Source organism: Gossypium hirsutum, chromosome A05 (assembly GCF_007990345.1).
Source record: "Gossypium hirsutum isolate 1008001.06 chromosome A05, Gossypium_hirsutum_v2.1, whole genome shotgun sequence".
Taxonomy (NCBI): Eukaryota; Viridiplantae; Streptophyta; class Magnoliopsida; order Malvales; family Malvaceae; genus Gossypium; species Gossypium hirsutum.
This window is the reverse complement of record NC_053428.1, coordinates 94,037,840-94,056,218: the sequence shown is the minus strand read 5'-3', so window position 1 is coordinate 94,056,218 and position 18,379 is coordinate 94,037,840. Positions and strand designations below refer to the sequence as shown.

At 38.3% G+C, this 18,379-nt stretch overlaps 1 protein-coding gene across 2 annotated transcripts; it reads right to left on the bottom strand.

Moving 5' to 3' along the window:
* Positions 1-220: 220 nt before the first annotated feature.
* On the bottom strand, positions 221-5,426 carry LOC107957137 (cytochrome c oxidase subunit 6b-2). Of its 2 annotated transcripts, none has more exons than XM_041114667.1 (4): positions 5,273-5,426; positions 1,730-1,818; positions 1,565-1,643; positions 221-632 (listed from the first exon to the last, which is right to left on the bottom strand). In XM_041114667.1, the coding sequence occupies exons 1-4, from the start codon at positions 5,390-5,392 to the stop codon at positions 579-581; spliced, it is 342 nt and encodes a 113-aa protein (XP_040970601.1). In that variant the 5' UTR covers positions 5,393-5,426; the 3' UTR covers positions 221-578. The 2 variants fall into 2 exon arrangements, with proteins under 2 accessions (XP_040970601.1, XP_040970600.1); XM_041114666.1 differs by having other exon boundaries at positions 5,222-5,407.
* Between the last annotated feature and the right edge of the window lie 12,953 nt (positions 5,427-18,379).

Below are 18,379 nucleotides of genomic sequence, written 5' to 3'. Positions count from 1 at the left end.
ATTTGGCAAATATCCTGGGGCAAGGCGGGGCAGATTTATCCTAAACCCGACCCTGACCCGACTAGTTTTTAAATGTAACCTGACCCTAACCCAATTTAAGTAAAAACAAACAAACCCACCCTATGGATCAGATCAGATCGGAAACAATCGGTTTCAGTATTTTTTGCCATCCCTATACATGTACAATGCAAAAACCTCAAGTCTCAAATGAGCATCCGAATAAACAACCTCAAGCATGTATTTGATTCTGGTTCAAAGAACAAAAGCTCAAAAGAGATTGGTTAAAATAATGTTCAACCTTGACACTGCTTTTGGACCTGACAATGCTCTGAAACAATCGGCTAAATTTGCAGGTTCACGATTTAAGACATCGGGAAAACATCAAAGGTGATACTCCAGTTTTTGACAGACTAATCCACTATAGTGCATTAATGCTCGATAAATCCAATAAATCTCCATTTGTAGCTTATTAATTCAAAGAATTCTAGGATAGACATTGAAACTAGCCAAATATAAGATCAAGAGAAGAATATGAACTCCCCATGCCAGAGAAGGGTCACCTTATTTTCAATGTGCAATCACAAAGGACCTGGGAAAATACCATTCTTCCTCTGCTCATTCCACCTCTCAACCTACAACATTTTGGGCAATATAAAATATTAAAATACAAAAAACAAGTTAAATATAATTGCCAAACTTGTTCATTTTCTGTTTCCTTTACAAGTAGCTGCTCATACAAGCAACTAGAGAAAATGAACAAAACATTTTAGAACATGTAGAATGTAAATAGTGAAGACTGGGATGGTTATTCTGTTATTCATTGATCAACCAGCCAACCAATAGCAGGGAACATGTGAAATAATACATTACAGCACAATGACTAGTGAAGTAAATAAAATCCCAATAATTAAAAAAGCATTCAACACTTACCAATATACCTGGTTTCAAAATATCCTAAACATAATCTACATATATTCACATATTAGTTTCATCATATTATCCGCCCGTCTACGCATCTAAAGAACACTAATATAGGAAGATTCATGACTACAAAAACCATTCAATGACAATCTAATTCTTAGTAGGTATTTCCTCTTTTTTGTTTTTAATTATTATCACAGCACTATTAATCATGATCCTATCAACACATCACATAGTACAATTAAATATTGTAGTATACTACTATGATATGATACTTCTGCTGATTCAGTAGGCAAATATACCAGCACAAAAGTCTATAGTAGAATCAACTAAACACTATAGAAGTTTGGTGAGAAAAACAAGAACCTGGAACTTGCTTATGCCCTTGAATATTGGAGGATAATTCATATTTACAACTATTAAGCTGTGTATGAATCAGTTGGTATCTAAAACCACAAATTATGCCACAAGCTTTATCAATGATGACCTAAGCTTGTGAACAACAGAAATTGGTACTAGAAAGTCAGAAAACAAGCACACAATGATAAAGTTCATATGATAAAGCCTACATTCTCTACAACAGGATGAAATCTAGCGCAGTTATGATTTAAAAAATTAAACAAAAAGAAAAAGGTATACTAACCCATTCACCAGGACAAAGAGAACGATAGTATTTGGCAAATCTCTCACATTCATTAGATTCTCCTTTTGCAGCCAAGCACCTGTAGTTGATTTCAAAAAATAAAAAAGAAGATTACATTTGCTAGTTTCCTAACAAGCAGAATTTGAAAATTAACAATCAATATACCTGTGGAACTCAATGTAACGGGTAAAACAATGTCTAGTTTGATTTGTTGTAGGGAAACGAAAGTCGGCTGGGGCTGTTTTCAGTGCAATCTGTGGCAATACAAGAAAAAGAGATAGTATGGAGGAAATGTGAGAACTAATAGATATAACTTGATGTGAATTTGTTTCTTGCCAGCTCAGCGAAAATTCAATCATGACAGTCCAGATTAATTTACCAAAGGAAATATAAAGAAGAATAAATACACACATCTATAAGTTCAGCATGCATGTGCGCGCACAGCCTTCCATGAGAAACAGATGAAAGAAAAGCTACTACAGTTTCATGACGCCACAGAAAGGGCATCCGAAACTTCTTAATGCAGAATCAAAGCATCTTCTGATTCATAGTTCAAAAAGAAGTTGGCGGATAACAGAAGCAGCTGCCAAAGATGTTTAAATACATTTACAACGATTTTCAAGGTTGCTTGTAATGCCCATGCCTTAAACTTGTTACAAGTCCAATTATGAGAGCATAATTGGGAGTTTGAGTAGGCTTTATCTTTTGTTGTTGAGACCTAGCTTTATGTTTTTCCTTTTTCTTTTTGGTCAAATAATCCTAGCTTTAAGTTCACTTATGTTAAAACTGAAGGTTTTTTTTTTTTTATTTCATTCCTTCTTCTAGTTTTTTATGTGGGAAGAAAATTTTCATGACTCTCTAAGAGTCTTATTTTGGGCATCCCCTTACATTATTGGATTATATGTATAGTTTAGGTACCATCATTTTAAGTCACATTTGTTAATTTGTTAAATGGTTAGCTTCCTAATTAGACTCTGGAGTATTTGCTAAAGTCATAATTGTACTACATGTCCTAGTTCTTATTGGAACATGAGTGCTATGATTCTATAAAAGAAATCTTCATTGGAAGGTAGAACTACTTGAGAAAATTTCCAGCATTATTGCTTGGTTTGTCATTTGAGAAAATAAACCTATGGTGTGATTCCTAAGGTCAAAGCCCATATGATTTCTTATTATTACTTTCAAAAATTAAGAACCAGCTCCAAGCTACTTAACCGAAGAATGGTCATTTAACAAACTTTTGGTTTAGGACAAGAAAAGATTTCAAATTAATGTTCACAGACATGATTCAAAATTCCCACACCTAACCATCAATTGATGTTCACAAACATAATTGCACAATACAATAACGGACTTAGAACAAGAAAGTTGAACAGCATCACAAATTACATAAATCATCCAAGAACCACATGAAAGTTAACTTCATTAAGTCATTAGGTGAGGACACACTAAGTATTTTTATCTTCTATCAATTCAAGGTCAGAATAGAAAAGACACCAAGAAATAAGTTAAAAGTTTTAAATATATATATCTGCATGCTTAAACTTGGCATTTTGCTTTTAAAATATCCTAGTTTCTCTTTAGATAATACCTTCAATTGCACAAGTCCACAATTGCATTCCAATATTGTAGATACTTATTGTTGGCTATTCACATTTACTCCCAGAATTCGATAGAGCACTGCACCTAGGTTGGGACAGTGCAGCCTCGAGCAGTGCACCTTGAAGTTCTACACCTAGGAGAAACTCTCCCTGGAGCAAAGCAAGGTCGTAAAACTTGCTAATAGCACAGCTTGGCAAAGCTTGCTTGGCACTACTTGCCTATCAAGCCGGTAGTGGACTTTGCACGAAAAGAACTATAGCATGACGTGGAACAGCTAACCAGCATGCATCACTACATAAAGAGCAGTGGAGCTAATCCGGAAATGGGCATAGGACTCTTGGGTTTACTCCACCTTTGAGATATCCTAGAGAGTATATTTTGGAGTCACGTATGGAAATCCTTAAGATAACTCCTTAACCTTAGCGATATTTTCCTTCTCCCTTCGCATAGGTAATGCATTCCTGAATGTAGCGATATCATGTGATCAACCTTTATATCATCTATAACCTAGAATTCTCCCATGAGAAATTTTGAACTCATTGTAACCCATTAACCCATGTTTTTTGCCACAGTTGTCATCTTCATAACTTCCCAATCTCTTCTGTAATTTTTATTGGTGGAAATATAATCAAGGTTACAAAGATTACATATTATTAGATCATTCAATAATTAGACAAACTTTGGTCCCTCAAGAAATTCTCTGTAGCTTTCTATCTGAATCATTCCTATAGCCATGCTTTTTCACCATCCTAAGGCACCTTCTTACTTCATCACCTTTACTTGCCAAGAACTTGCTCTTTAGGATCTATTCTAAGCTTCTCTCCACCTTCTCACACAACATTGCATTGTAAGTTGGATATTTCCTCTGCTTAGACAAACAACCTTCTACAAATGTCTTTAAAGTATGTCTGAATTTATAGATCAAATGGCATAATGCTTCCTACAGTACGACCTTTGATGTCAACATGCTTCGCTCTCTATGTAAGTAGAATACAATCTCCCTCGGTGTCTTCTTAAGTTACTTTAAACAAAATAATTCATAACTGCTATAAAGAGAAGAAAACGCATTGGTCTTTGCAACAAGATAAACTTACTCTATAACTTATCATTCATAGAAAGGCAAGGAAGGGTGACAAGAGAAACCATTGGTATAATGTGAGCAGTGACTATTAAAGTTGCCTTTCAAATTATATCCTAGTTTTAGATTAAGTTTTTGTTAGGCAAAACAAACCTCACAGTGAAACTACAATTGCGTATTCCTAGAAAATTTGACTAAATAACAAAACAAAACACATATGCACCAGTTTACCAAAGTAAAGCCTCTATACTTTTATTATACTCAAATAAATGTTTAACTATTAAATTCGCAGAGCAATCCTTAACCTTTAATTTGTAAAGACCTTAACCGTTAATTTGTAACAAATAAGCCGTTCACATAAATCAATTTTTCATCTGAAATAAAGTCTTCTTTGGGTATAAATCAGAAGGCAAAAGCTTATTTGGGTACAACAAAAGGGCTTAGAAAAATCAAATAGTTCAAGGTTTTCTTTACTATTTTAGCCTTGTAATATACAAAAAGATTCACTAGGCTACAAAGATAAACAATCTATCCTATTATGCGAACCAACGCAGTATTCTACGCACAAATTCTTCATTTGATGTGGAGCCTAATGCAATTCTCAACAATGATGGTTGACCACTTATGACTGAGACAACTCTTAACGTATGGTACTAAACTTCTAGAACATTCCGCTTAAAAGTTATGTCAAGTAACACATGTTAAACACTTTTTCCCCTAAAGCAATAAACTTTCAGATTCATATGACTTTCAAAATTTTATTATGCCCCTATTTGTTCAGCATCTGCAGGGAATGAAAAAGTCACAACTAAAACCTAGAAATGTAAAAAGAGGGTGTCATTAAAAGACCAAAGTAATTAGCCCATCTTAGGTAAAGATGAAAACAATGAACAAATTTGAGATCAATGGAGGAAATCTCTATCGGAAATTGAATCTCTATACAGATATTTCTTTGATTTTCTTTTTCATATCCGAACCTTATAAAATATTCGGGGGACGGGGGGAATGAAGAGAAAGCGAGAGGTTACCTCGCCTGCCATTACTGATCCGGCGAATGAGCTAAGACGGTGAATCGCTGATATTTTTCCCTGACGGATTTTAAAATTGATTAGAACCGAATAGCCAACAAATACTCTCCTTCCTCCCATTACGCTCTAATTGTGCTATCAGTCCCTGCACTCATCTCACATTTTACATTTAATCCCTCTTTTTTAATTTTTGGAAGGAATACATTTGGTCCTTAAACATGTCAATTTTCTCAACTTAGCTGGAAACACGAAAATTATACATTTTTACATACCCTTTCTAACTTAAAATCATATAGTTTTGATAAAATTCTTGTCGAAAAATAATTAATTTTTATAAAATAATTAAAGTGCACTTAAAATATGAACATATTGAATTTTAGATAATTTTATAATTATTTTTGATGAATTTTGGTTATTTTTGACAGATTTGCACAAAAGGCGAAAAATGACTGGCAGACACTGCTAGAAGCACAAAATCGAGAAACAATTTGAAGTATCGCGGTGTACTAAATTTTAGCCTAAGACGGTCCAAAATTATATGTATTAATTCATAATATAATTAATTTTAATTTATATCCAATTTAATTTGGGTTAATAAATTATTATTAATTAATTATGAAAAAGTGGTCCAGTTGAACCGAATCGAGTGAACTAAACTGCCCAAGAAATGGACAGCCTAAAACCGTCCCAAGAGCTGACCCAAATCAGCTTATTAGCTGATTACTTAAGCTGACAAAGAAGCCCTCAAAGACTTGTTGCATTCAAACCCCTCCACAATTGGTGGCTTTATAGATATGCCCCAAGCCAAATTTAACAAAGATGAAACCATCAACTTTGCCACATGTGTGGTCGGCCAAGGGATGGCTCTTTGGCTGCTATTTTTAGCTAATTTTAGCAGCCATCTTCAGCTATAAAAACTCCCCCTTGGCTGATCATTCAACATACCTCAAATCATTCACATCTTTTCTCTCTTCTCTCCACTTTCTCTCTTCTTTGCCATTCTAAATTCTCTTGCTGTCTTGACGATTTCCTCCCTTGGAAAAGGGGTGTTCATCATCCATTTTGGAGCAACATTGAAGCGTTTGTAGCAGCTTTGATCAACGAGGACAACAGAGAACGAAGAACGGAGCAGGCTAATCAAGCCATGGAAAAACACCAGATTTGATTATTGTTCCCTATCTCTTTAATTTTTGTTGTTGTTATAATGAACATATCTATGAATATTTATGTTGTTGGAATGGTTAATTTAATCAATTTAGCTTGAATTTAATTCGTGTTAGGTTGATTGCATTTTGTGTTCTTAAATTGTTAAAATTGTGTTTATGTTGTTATAGGCCTTGGTAAGATGCTTGATTAAGTAAAATCATGACTAAGTTATTCTTGCATTACAATTGTTAGGTAACTAATGAATTAAGTATTTAAATAGATTGAAATTGTAATTAATAGACACAGTACTTAATCTATGCATGTTTAATCATTTAAGGTAGCTGAGGGTTAAATTAGCAAAGGTATCTGACGATACAATTGTCTTGCATAGCTTGCAAGATTATTGTGATTAAACTGTTTCAAGGTAAGCATACTTTGTTACCTCACATAGTCTTTTGTGTGCTTATTAAATCGAGTTAATTGTTTGAATTGACATAGGGTTATGTTTAAGAGATTATTTCAATTTAATAAGTATGTATGTGCTATAACATATTTACCTATTAAGATTTGTTTAATCGATTGAATTGACATAGAGATATATCCTAGAGATGAATGGATTTTGGTAGGTGAGTATGTTTGTAACTCCCCAATTTTTGGGTTTTCTGTGTTTCTGTGATTTTTAAAATTTGTGTGTGTTCTGGTTGGTTAATATATATATTTTAGTAGGTTAATGGGCCTTTGGAAGGCTCAAACTTAAGTTAAATCCGTGGTAGTCTTCGGAATTTTAATTTTATGAATAGGTGATGCAATTGGCGTTTGGGCTTTTAAGAGTAAAGGGGTAAAAGATGACACAAAAAGGAGTGTGGTGTAGTGGCAAGGTGGCGCCACTTAGGGGACAAGGAAGTGACGCCATAGAGGAAGCAAGGGGTCCAAGGTTCAAGTCTTGGCTCTTGCAATATATTTTGGTTTTCTTTTTAATAAATCTGGAAGCAAGTAGGTGCGCTTTAAAGTTTAATATGTTGGATTTATGACACAAATGAGTTGATGGCCTAGTGGTGGTGGCGTGAGTTGGCATGTGAGAGGACTTTGGTTCGAATCCCTTGGTACGCAAAGGTTGATTATTTCACTATGTTGGGACGGCAAGAGTTGGTGTTGGTTTTAAACTCTGGTGATAGAGGGATCCCACATTGGGAAGCTAACATAAGAGTAGATGGAGAGCTGGCTTTAAATAGAGCAAACTATGAGAAGAGTAGGCATACCTTTCTTGGCTGATCCCTTTCGCTTTGTGACGTGTTCGTTTCGGTTGGGTGTCAGCTAAGAGTGTTTGGAGCGCAGATTAACTGCAGTCTCCTAAGAGGTGTGTATTTCACATTACTCTAGCAGTAGGACGGCTATTTCAGGCCGCGATGGGCTGAAATGGGCCATGTAGTCCCAATGGGTCCGTAGGCCCAAGTGAATAAGTTGTAGAATTACCGAAATACCCTTGTAAGGTAGAATTATTGAAATACCCCTGTAGGGTAGAATTACCGAAATACCCTTGTAGGGTAGAATTATCGAAATACCCTTGTAGGGTAGAAATACCGAAATACCCCTGTAGGGTAGAATTACCGAGATACCCTTGTGGGGTAAAATTACCATTTTGCCTAGGGTGTTAAATGACTATTTTGCCCATCGTGCGCAAATGACTAACTTGTGTGATGATTGGGTTAGTTGACGTGGATTTATGTTAGTTATCGTTAATTCGTAAGTCTAATGTGTTAGTGATCGATTGTAGGATTATCGCGTGGGAGATATCGTCATCAATCATTATCAACTAGGTGTGTAAATGACACCCTCCCTTAGACTGAATCGGTAAAAGCCGAAATACCGAAACGTTAGTATTTTGTGAACTCGCGAGCGTGCGAGTGCTCGTGAGATAGTTGTTAATGAATATGGTGCATTTGGATGATTAGAGTGCAGAGTGTGCATTTTCGTGCACAACGGTATTGTTGGGCTTAATGGGCCGAAAAGAGGCCAATGGGCCAACGGGCCCATTTTGGTAAAAAAATGAGATAAGTACTTTTGATTACTTAGTAAACGTTAGAATGAGCATGAAACCTTAACAATAGGTAATAATTACTGAAATACACTTATGCATGCAAAATTATGATTTTACCCCTAAGGTTATTTTTTTTTTAAAAAGCATGATGTTCTGTTTCTGTATACGTATGCCATGACATATTATTTCGGTTGCATGGGACATGGGTTTATATTGATGGAGGAAGCGTTCTAGTAGCCTCGCTGTAATCTGGTGGCCTCGCCACATATATCTGTTCTGGTGACTCCGTCACAATATCTGGCAGCATCGCTGCAATCTGGTGGCTTCGCCACATATATATATATGTTCTGGTGGCCTAGCCACAATATCTGTATCTGGTGACTTCGTCACAATATCTGGTAGCCTCGCTGCAATTTTTGTAGTGTGTAGCGGTTGGGTGGGTCGAGTAGTCTCCCCACATGGTGTAAGGATGGTACGGGGGTGTTATGGATGGCTCTGGGTTGGGGTTTCTGCATTCATGATATATTTGTTCTGTATCTGCTATGGGCCAATGGGTTTTATTCTGATTTCTGTACTGGGCCAAGGCCTAAATAAGTCTGGCTCTAAGGTTTGATCTGTTTTGGGCTATGGTTGGGTTATGTTACTGACTCGGAGGTTTGATCTATTTTGGGCTATGGTTAGGTTATGTTACACACTGAGTTTACTGAACTCACCCTTTATTTTCATCTCTGTAAGAAATCCCCAACCATAGTGGGCTTGGAGCTGTGAGGGATTCGGAGTGGCCACATCATCTGCAAAGTTGGTTTTTCTAAGTTAGTTTATTTTTATTATTTTATATTCTGATTTAATTTTGGGTTTTAAGTTGTAATAAGGCCGCTATGTAAATTTCTTTTTCCGCTATGGTTTCATTTTCTGATTATATTTATACTATGTCGAAACTGCGAGTGTTAGGCTGCGCGGGTTTTCAAAATTAATAAACGTTTTCCAAGACTCAACAAGCACAACAAATGGATAGCCTAAAGATTGATAAACCGGTTTTTCATTCAACCGCTGTTTTTAGAAAGACCACCCCAATCACTTAAACCAACGAATGCATACTAAGTCGTAAGTCTATGTGACACGTTATATCTGGCAATAACATCTGGGCCGGGTTTGGGGTGTTACATTTAGTGGTATCAGAGCCAAGTTACAACAACTCGGCTGTGGAACGGGTCTAAAAACGAGAGTTTGTAAAGAAACACTAAATAAAGGTTTTCAAAAATCGTTTTTTTGGAACTTGATTATAAATTGTGTTCGAGAATGTTTCCAATATTTTCTCTTTACAAATGGATGATTTTAAAGATTAAAATTGGTTTTCTAAAATTAGTTTTTTTAGAAGGTGGCACACCGAATCTCCGGCCCAAGTCTGTAAGTTTTCTGAGTCTTTCTGATTGTTTCTGAAATATTTGTTATATGCTTGTACAAAACCTTATCATGGTACATTAGTTAGGGTAACACTGGAACTATAGAAACTCTGATAAGTAGACTGAGACTGTAGCTAGGCTACCGCAAAAGGAAACAAACTCAAACTCTGAATTACTGTGATTCATAAGACATCTGTAATAAACACTGAAATATTAAACTGATTCATAAAATTCTTAACCAGATAATACAAAATGAGTACATGAGTAGCTCATGGAAGAGGCTGTGGACGTGGCCGAGGTAATGCTCAGGCTGAATCTTCATCTTCATGACATGTGCCGGTAGCAGATGCACCGGTACCACCGGCAATAGAGGTAGAGTCTCATGATCGAGGTGTCGGAGATGATGCTCTGTCCCAGGCAATGCTCCGAGTTTTGGAAAAGGTTACTGGGGCAAGTACGGGAAACGAAATTCGGGGGTCTATTTCTGAGCGGCTTCGGCCCAATGGAGCAGAGATATTTAGGGGCGTATCTATTGTAGCTCCGAATGTGGCTAAGTATTGGATAGAAGCCACAGAGCAGATTATAGATGATTTGGACTGCTCTACGGAGCAGAAGCTGAAGGGAGCCATATCGGTACTCAGGGATGAGGCTTATCAGTGTGGCTCACGGTGAGAGATGGAGCTCCTGCTGACAGTGTAACTTGGGAGCTGTTTAAGACAACCTTTAAAGGAAAGTATGCTGGGGCAAGTTACGTGAACGCTCGCCGGAAAGAATTTCTGAACCTGGTCCAAGGGAGTAAGTCAGTAGCTGAGTATGAGTCTGAGTTTCTGAGACTAAGCCGGTATACTTTTGGGATTGTCACTACAGAGTATGAGCGTAGCGTACGCTTCGAGGATGGTCTGAGATGTGAACTTAGGGTGCTGATTGCTCCGCAGAGGGAGCGTAACTTTGCTGCTTTAGTGGAGAAAGCTAAGATAGCTGAGGAGGTGAAGCATACAGAAAGATAGAATCGTAAGAAAGATCGAAACCGTTTTAGGAGAGATTCAGGACTTTCAGGTGGTATGAACAGGAATGTTAAGAAAGCAAGGGTAATGGAGCCAGTTCGAGCAGTACCGATGGATGCTGTTAGACCGTAGGGTTGTAGGAATTGTAGGAAGATGCATATGGGCGAGTGTCGAAAACGTTCTGTTGCTTGTTTTTGATGCGGATCTATGGAGCATAGGGTTAAGGATTGTCCCCAGGAACCAGATCAGGTTCAAGTTTTAGAGCAGAGGGTCGCTCAACCAGTGAGGGGTGGACCATAGTTTTTGAGAGGACGTGGGCAAGGCAGTGGTGGTAATGGAAACGGTCGAGGAAGAGGAGCGCCTGGAAGGGATGCTAGATTTGCTGAGGCTCATCAGCCAGCGTTGGTGTATGCAGCTCGTCGCCGAGAGAAGGGTGATGCACCTGACGTCATAACTGGTACGTTTCTGATTTCCAGTATGCCATACACTGCATTGATAGATGTTGGATCTACCCATTCATATGTTGCATGTGCTATATCTGGGTCGCTGGTTGTGTGCTCTGAGGAGACCGTGAGTAAGGTATCTGTATTAAGTCCTTTGGGTCACTCAGTTAGGGTAGATAAACTGTATAGAGATGTGCCTATAGAAACTCAAGGAAAAGTTTTCTCTGGAGATCTGATGGAGCTACCTTTTGGAGAATTCGATCTCATTTTGGGAATGGATTGGCTTGTTAAGCATAGGGCTACTCTGGATTGTGCTGCTAAGCGAATAATGTTAAAGACCACAAAGGATGAGGAGGGTTTAGTGATAGGCGAGCGTAGGGATTATCTGTCTAATATGATGTCAGCATTGAGAGCCGAGAAGTGGATTCGAAAGGGATGTGAGGCTTATTTGGCATTTGTAAGCCAATCAAAAACTGAGGATCTAACAGTGGATAAAATTAGAACCGTCAAGCATTTTCAAGATGTTTTCCCAGAGGAGCTTCCGGGTTTGTCCCCGAACCGAGAGGTTAAGTTTGGAATCGACTTGTTGCCTGGAACGGCACCGGTGTCCATTGCACCTTATAGGATGGCACCGAAGGAGTTGTTGGAGCTAAAAGCCCAAATTCAAGAGTTATTGGATAGAGGCTTCATTAGACCAAGTGTGTCTCCATAGGGAGCACCAGTGTTGTTCGTAAAGAAGAAAGATGGGTCAATGCGGATGTGCATCGATTATCGACAGTTGAACAAACTAACGATTAAGAACAAGTACCCACTGCCGAGAATCAATGATTTATTCTACCAACTTAGAGGAGCTTCAGTATTTTCCAAGATTGCCTTCGATCTATGTATCATCAGTTGAGGGTTAAGGAGGTGGATATTCACAAGTCGGTATTCAGAACTCGGTATGGTCACTATGAGTTCTTGGTTATGCCATTTGGGTTGACGAATGCACCTACGACATTTATGGATATGATGAATCGAGTGTTCCAGCCATAGTTAGATCGATTCGTGGTCGTCTTTATCGACGATATTCTGGTTTATTCTGAAACTGAGGAAAAGCTTGATGAGCATCTTCGTATTGTGCTGCAAGTGCTGAGGGAGAAGGAGCTTTATGCGAAATTCAGTAAGTGTGAGTTCTGGTTGAGAGAGGTAACTTTCTTGGGGCATGTTGTCTCTGCTGAAGGGATCAAGGTGGACCCTCAAAAGATTGAAGCGATTCTGGAATGGAAGCCACCGAGGTCAGTGTCAAAAATTCGAAGTTTTCTAGGTTTAGCTGGGTACTATAGAAGGTTTGTGGAAGGACTTTCTATGATGGCAGCGCCTTTAACAAAGCTTATAAGGAAGGGAGTACCGTTTGTTTAGACTGAGAAACAACAGGAATCTTTTGAGAAGCTGAAGAAAGTTCTGACCGAGGCACCTGTACTGATTCAGCCGGAGTTTGGTAAAGATTTTACCGTATACAGTGATGCATCACATGTAGGGTTGGGCTGTGTGCTGATGCAAGAGGGTAAAGTGGTTGCTTATGCATTGCGACAGCTTAAACCACATGAAGTTAACTATCCTACTCATGATCTAGAGTTGGCAGCGGTAATCTTTGTGCTTAAGATTTGGAGACATTACCTGTACGGAGAAAGGTGATTATATACACAGATCATAAGAGTCTCAAGTACTTGCTGACTCAGAAGGAGCTGGACCTTAGGCAGCAGAGATGGATAGAGTTGCTTAAGGATTATGACTGTGCGATTGAGTATCACCCAGGCAAAGCTAATGTAGTGGCTGATGCCCTAAGTCGTAGAACTGTATCTGATCTGAGAGCCATGTTTGCTCATTTGAGTCTGTATGACGACGATAGTCTGTTAGCAGAACTGCAAGTTAGGCCAACCTGGGTGGATAAGATTAAGGAAAAATAGTCGAGGGATGAGTCCTTGGTTTCTCGATTCCGGCAGGTTAAGAATGGGGATACTTCTGAGTTCGGACTGAACAGTGAATGAGTTCTGTATTACCGAGGTAGAGTTTGTATTTCGAAGGACTCTGACTTGAGGCAAGTAATTCTGAAAGAAGCTCATAGAGGTTTGTGTGCTATGCATCCTGGAGGGAGTAAAATGTATCACGACTTAAAGGAGTTGTATTGGTGGCCTGGATTGAAGCGAGAGGTAACAGAAGTTGTGGGAAAATGTCTGACTTGTCAGCAAGTGAAAGCTAAACATCAATTACCTTCCGGACTTTTATAGCCAGTAAAAGTACCACTTTGGAAGTGGGAGAGGGTAACCATGGATTTTGTGAGTGGGTTACCCTTGACACCGTCGAAGAAGGACTCGATTTGGGTAATTGTGGATAGATTGACCAAATCTTCTCATTTTATACCTGTCCGCACTGATTATTCACTTCAGAAGTTAGCCAAATTGTATGTGGCAGAAATGGTGCGACTTCACGGAGTGCTAGTGTCGATTATTTCTGATCGAGATCCTAGATTCACATCTCGGTTTTGGCAAAAGTTGTATGAGGCGTTGGGTACGTAGTTGAACTTTAGTACAGCCTTTCATCCTCAGACTGATGGTCAATCGGAAAGGGTTATTCAGATTCTGGAAGACATGTTGAGGGGTTGCGTTATCTACTTTCGAGGCAATTGGGAGGATTACTTACCGTTGGCAGAGTTTGCATACAACAATAGATATTAGTAAGTATTCAAATAGCTCCTTATAAGGCACTGTATGGGCGAAGATGTCGTACACCTAGTTGTTGGACCGAGTTGGGTGAACAACAGGTTCTTGGACCTGAGTTGGTGGCAGATACTGAGGATGAGGTTAAGTTGATTAGAGACCGATTGAAGGAAGCATCTGATAGACAGAAGTCATATGCAGATTTGAAGCGCAAGGAAATTGAGTACTCTGTGGGTGATATGGTCTTCTTGAAGGTTTCACCTTGGAAGAAAATATTAAAGTTTAGAAGGAAAGGCAAGTTAAGTCTGCGGTTCATTGAGCCTTATAGGATTCTTAAGCGAGTGGGTCCAGTGGCTTATCAGTTGGAGCTACCTCCAGAGTTGGATAGGATTCATGATGTCTTTCACGTCTCCATGTTAAGGCGGTATCATTCTGACCCTACTCATGTTGTGCCGGTTGCAGAGATCAAGGTCCAAACAGACTTGACTTTTGAGGAAGAGCCTGTGCAGATTTTGGATCGAGATGTTAAGATTTTGAGGAGGAAATCAGTTCCGTTAGTAAAGGTGCTGTGGCGTAATCATGGCAGAGAGGAAGCTACTTGGGAGCTAGAAGTGGCGATGCGTCAACAATATCCTCATCTGTTTGATTCAAGTAAAATTTCAAAGATGAAATTTCTTTAAGGAGGGTAGAGTTGTAATGCCCTAATTTTTAGGTTTTCTGTGTTTCTGTGATTTTTAAAATTTGTGTGTGTTCTAGTTGGTTAATATATATTTTAGTAGGTTAATGGGCCTTTGGAAGCCCCAAACTTAAGTTAAATCTCTGGTAGTCTTCAGAATTTTAATTTTATGAATAGGTGATGCAATTGGCGTTTGGGCTTTTAAGAGTAAAGGGGTAAAAGATGACACAAAAAGGAGTGTGGTGTAGTGACAAGGTGGCGCCACTTAGGGGACAAGGAAGTGACGCCATAGAGGAAGCAAGGGGTCCAAGGTTCAAGTCTTGTCTCTTGCAATATATTTTGGTTTTCTTTTCAATAAATCTGGAAGCAAGTAGGTGCGCTTTAAAGTTTAATGTGTTGGATTTATGACACAAATGAGTTGATGGCCTAGTGGTGGTCGCGTGAGTTGGCATGTGAGAGGACTTTGGTTCGAATCCCTTGGCACGCAAAGGTTTATTATTTTGCTATGTTGGGACGGCAAGAGTTGGTGTTGGTTTTAAACTCTGGTGATGGAGGGATCCCACATTGGGAAGCTAACATAAGAGTAGATGGAGAGCTAGCTTTAAATAGAGTAAACCATGAGGAGAGTAGGCATACCCTTCTTGGCTGATCCCTTTCGCTTTGTGACGTGTTCGTTTCTGTTGGGCGTCAACTAAGAGTGTTTGGAGCGCGGATTAACTACAGTCTCCTAAGAGGTGTGTATTTCTCATTACTCTAGCAGTAGGATGGCTATTTCGGGTCGCGATGGGCTGAAATGGGCCATGTGGTCCCAATGGGTCCGTAGGCCCAAGTGAATAAGTTGTAGAATTACCGAAATACCCTGTAAGGTAGAATTACCGAAACACCCCTATAGGGTAGAATTATTCAAATACCCCTATAGGGTAGAATTATTGAAATACCTCTATAAGGTAGAATTACCAAAATACCCCTGTAGGATAAAATTACCGAAATACCCTTGTAGGGTAGAAATATCAAAATACCCTTATAGGGTAGAATTACCAAGATGCCCTTGTGGGGTAAAATTGCCATTTTGCCTAGGGTGTTAAATGACTATTTTGCCCCTCGTGCGTAAATGACTAACTTGTGTGATGATTGGGTTAGTTGACGTGGATTTATGTTAGTTATCGTTAATTCGTAAGTCTAATGTGTTAGTGATCGATTGTAGGGTATCGTGTGGGAGATATCGTTATCAATCGTCATCAACTAGGTGTGTAAACGACACCCTCCCTTAGATTGAATCGGTAAAAGTCGAAATACCGAAACGTTGGTATTTTGTGAACTCGCGAGCGTGCGAGCGCTCGTGAGACAGTTGTTAATGAATATGGTGCATTTGGATGATTAGAGTGTAGAGTGTGCATTTTCGTGCACAACGGTATTTTTGGGCTTAATGGGCCGAAAACGGGCCAATGGGCCAACGGGCCCACTTTGGTAAAAAGACGAGGTAAGTACCTTTGATTACTTAGTAAACATTAGAATGAAGATGAAACCTTAGCAATAGGTAATAATTACTGAAATAGCCTTATGCATGCAAAATTACGATTTTACCCCTAGGGTTATTTTTTTTGTGAAAAGCATGATGTTCTGTTTCTGTATATGTATTGCCATGACATATTATTTCGGTTGCATGGGACATGGGTGTATATCGATGGAGGAAGCGTTCTGGCAGCCTCGCTGCAATCTGGTGGCTTCGCCACATATATCTGTTCTGGTGACTCCGTCACAATATCTGGCAGCCTCGCTGCAATCTGGTGGCTTCGCCACATATATATATCTGTTCTGGTGGCCTAGCCACAATATCTGTATCTAGTGACTTCGTCACAATATCTGGTAGCCTCGCTTCAATTTCTGTGGTGTGTAGCAGTTGGGTGGGTCGAGTAGTTTCCCCACATAGTGTAAGCCTGGTACGGGGGTGTTATGGATGGCTCTGGGTTGGGATTTCTGTATTCATGATATATTTGTTTTGTATTGCTATGGGCTAATGGGTTTCATTCTGATTTCTGTACTTGGCCAAGGCCTAGATAAGTCTGACTCTGAGGTTTGATCTGTTTTGGGCTATGGTTGGGTTATGTTACACACTGAGTTTACTGAACTCACCCTTTATTTTCATCTCTGCAGGAAATCCCCAACCTTAGTGGGCTTGGAGCTGTGAGGGATTTGGAGTGGCCACATCATCTGCAAAGTTGGTTTTTCTAAGTTAGTTTATTTTTATTATTTTATATTCTGATTTAATTTTGGGTTTTAAGTTGTAATAAGGCCGCTATGTAAATTTCTTTTTCCGCTATGGTTTTATTTTCTGATTATATTTATACTATGTCGAAACTGCTAGTGTTAGGTTGCGCGGGTTTTCAAAATTAATTAACATTTTCCAAGACTCAACAAGCACAACAAATGGATAGCCTTAAGATTGATAAGCCAGCTATTCATTCAACCGCTGTTTTTACAAAGACCACCCCAATCACTTAAACCAACGAATGCATACTAAGTCGTAAGTCCATGTGACACGTCAGATCTAGCAATAACGTCTGGGCCGGGTTTGGGGTGTTACAATGTTCATAAGTTTAGCAAATTACTGAGTTTCCGTGAATTTATTCGTAACAATATAAACATGTGTTTAATAATTCTAAGGTAAGAAATGTAATTAATCTAACACAATTATGTCATCTTGATTAAACTCGTAATCTGAAATTGTGCATTTGAGATTTATTTATTTAGTTTACTTATTTTAAAAATCTTAGTTTTTAATCACCCTCTTCAAATAAAATATTTTTCTTCACCAAAGTGTTTTAAATAACATCATAAATAGTTCTTTTCACAGTCTCTGTGGGTACGATAACTCGACATTTACTTGTCACTTTATTACTTGTTGCGATTGTGTACACTTGAACATTTCCGTTGTTCCATTAGCCCCTATTTTTTTTTCACATTAGTCCTTGAACTTGACAACTTTTCTTAGTTTTGGCCAATGTGATGTCATGGCACTTTGATATTGTGCCACATTATCACCTAAAAAAATGTTAATAAATATATCACTCCCGAACTTGTCCATTGTATCTAGTTTGTACCTATTTATTTATTTTACCTAATTGGTACCTAAACTTATATTCCATCAACCAGGTTGGTACATTCACACTAACACTATTTGTATGTGCCGAAGTGATGCTAACAGCTAGTCCGACAGCGATAGGTGATAGCCTTTTAGTAAATTAAGAATTATATTTTATTAATTTATATATTTTTAAATATATTAATTTTTAAATTTTATGTTTGCCACATGAGATACTAAAAGGCTACCACGTGCCACTACTGGATTGACTATCAGTGCCACGTTAGCACAAACTAATAGTGTTAGTGTCGAGGTAGCAAATTGGTTGATGAAATACAAGTTCAAGTATCAACTAAGTCTAAAACAATTAGGTACCAACTAGGTACAAATGGACAAGTTAAGGGGGCAAAATATATATTAACCCCCCAAAAAAGTATGTTTTTTATAAAAAATTAGGTGATGTCGTGGTATAATCTCAGAATTCCAGAAAAATTGCAAGTTCATAGACTAAATGTTGCATTATCCCGTTTAGGACTTTCGTTATTTTATTCTTTTGATTCAATAATTGAAATTCATTTCATGATTCCTCATAAGAGTTTCATAAATTAGATTATAT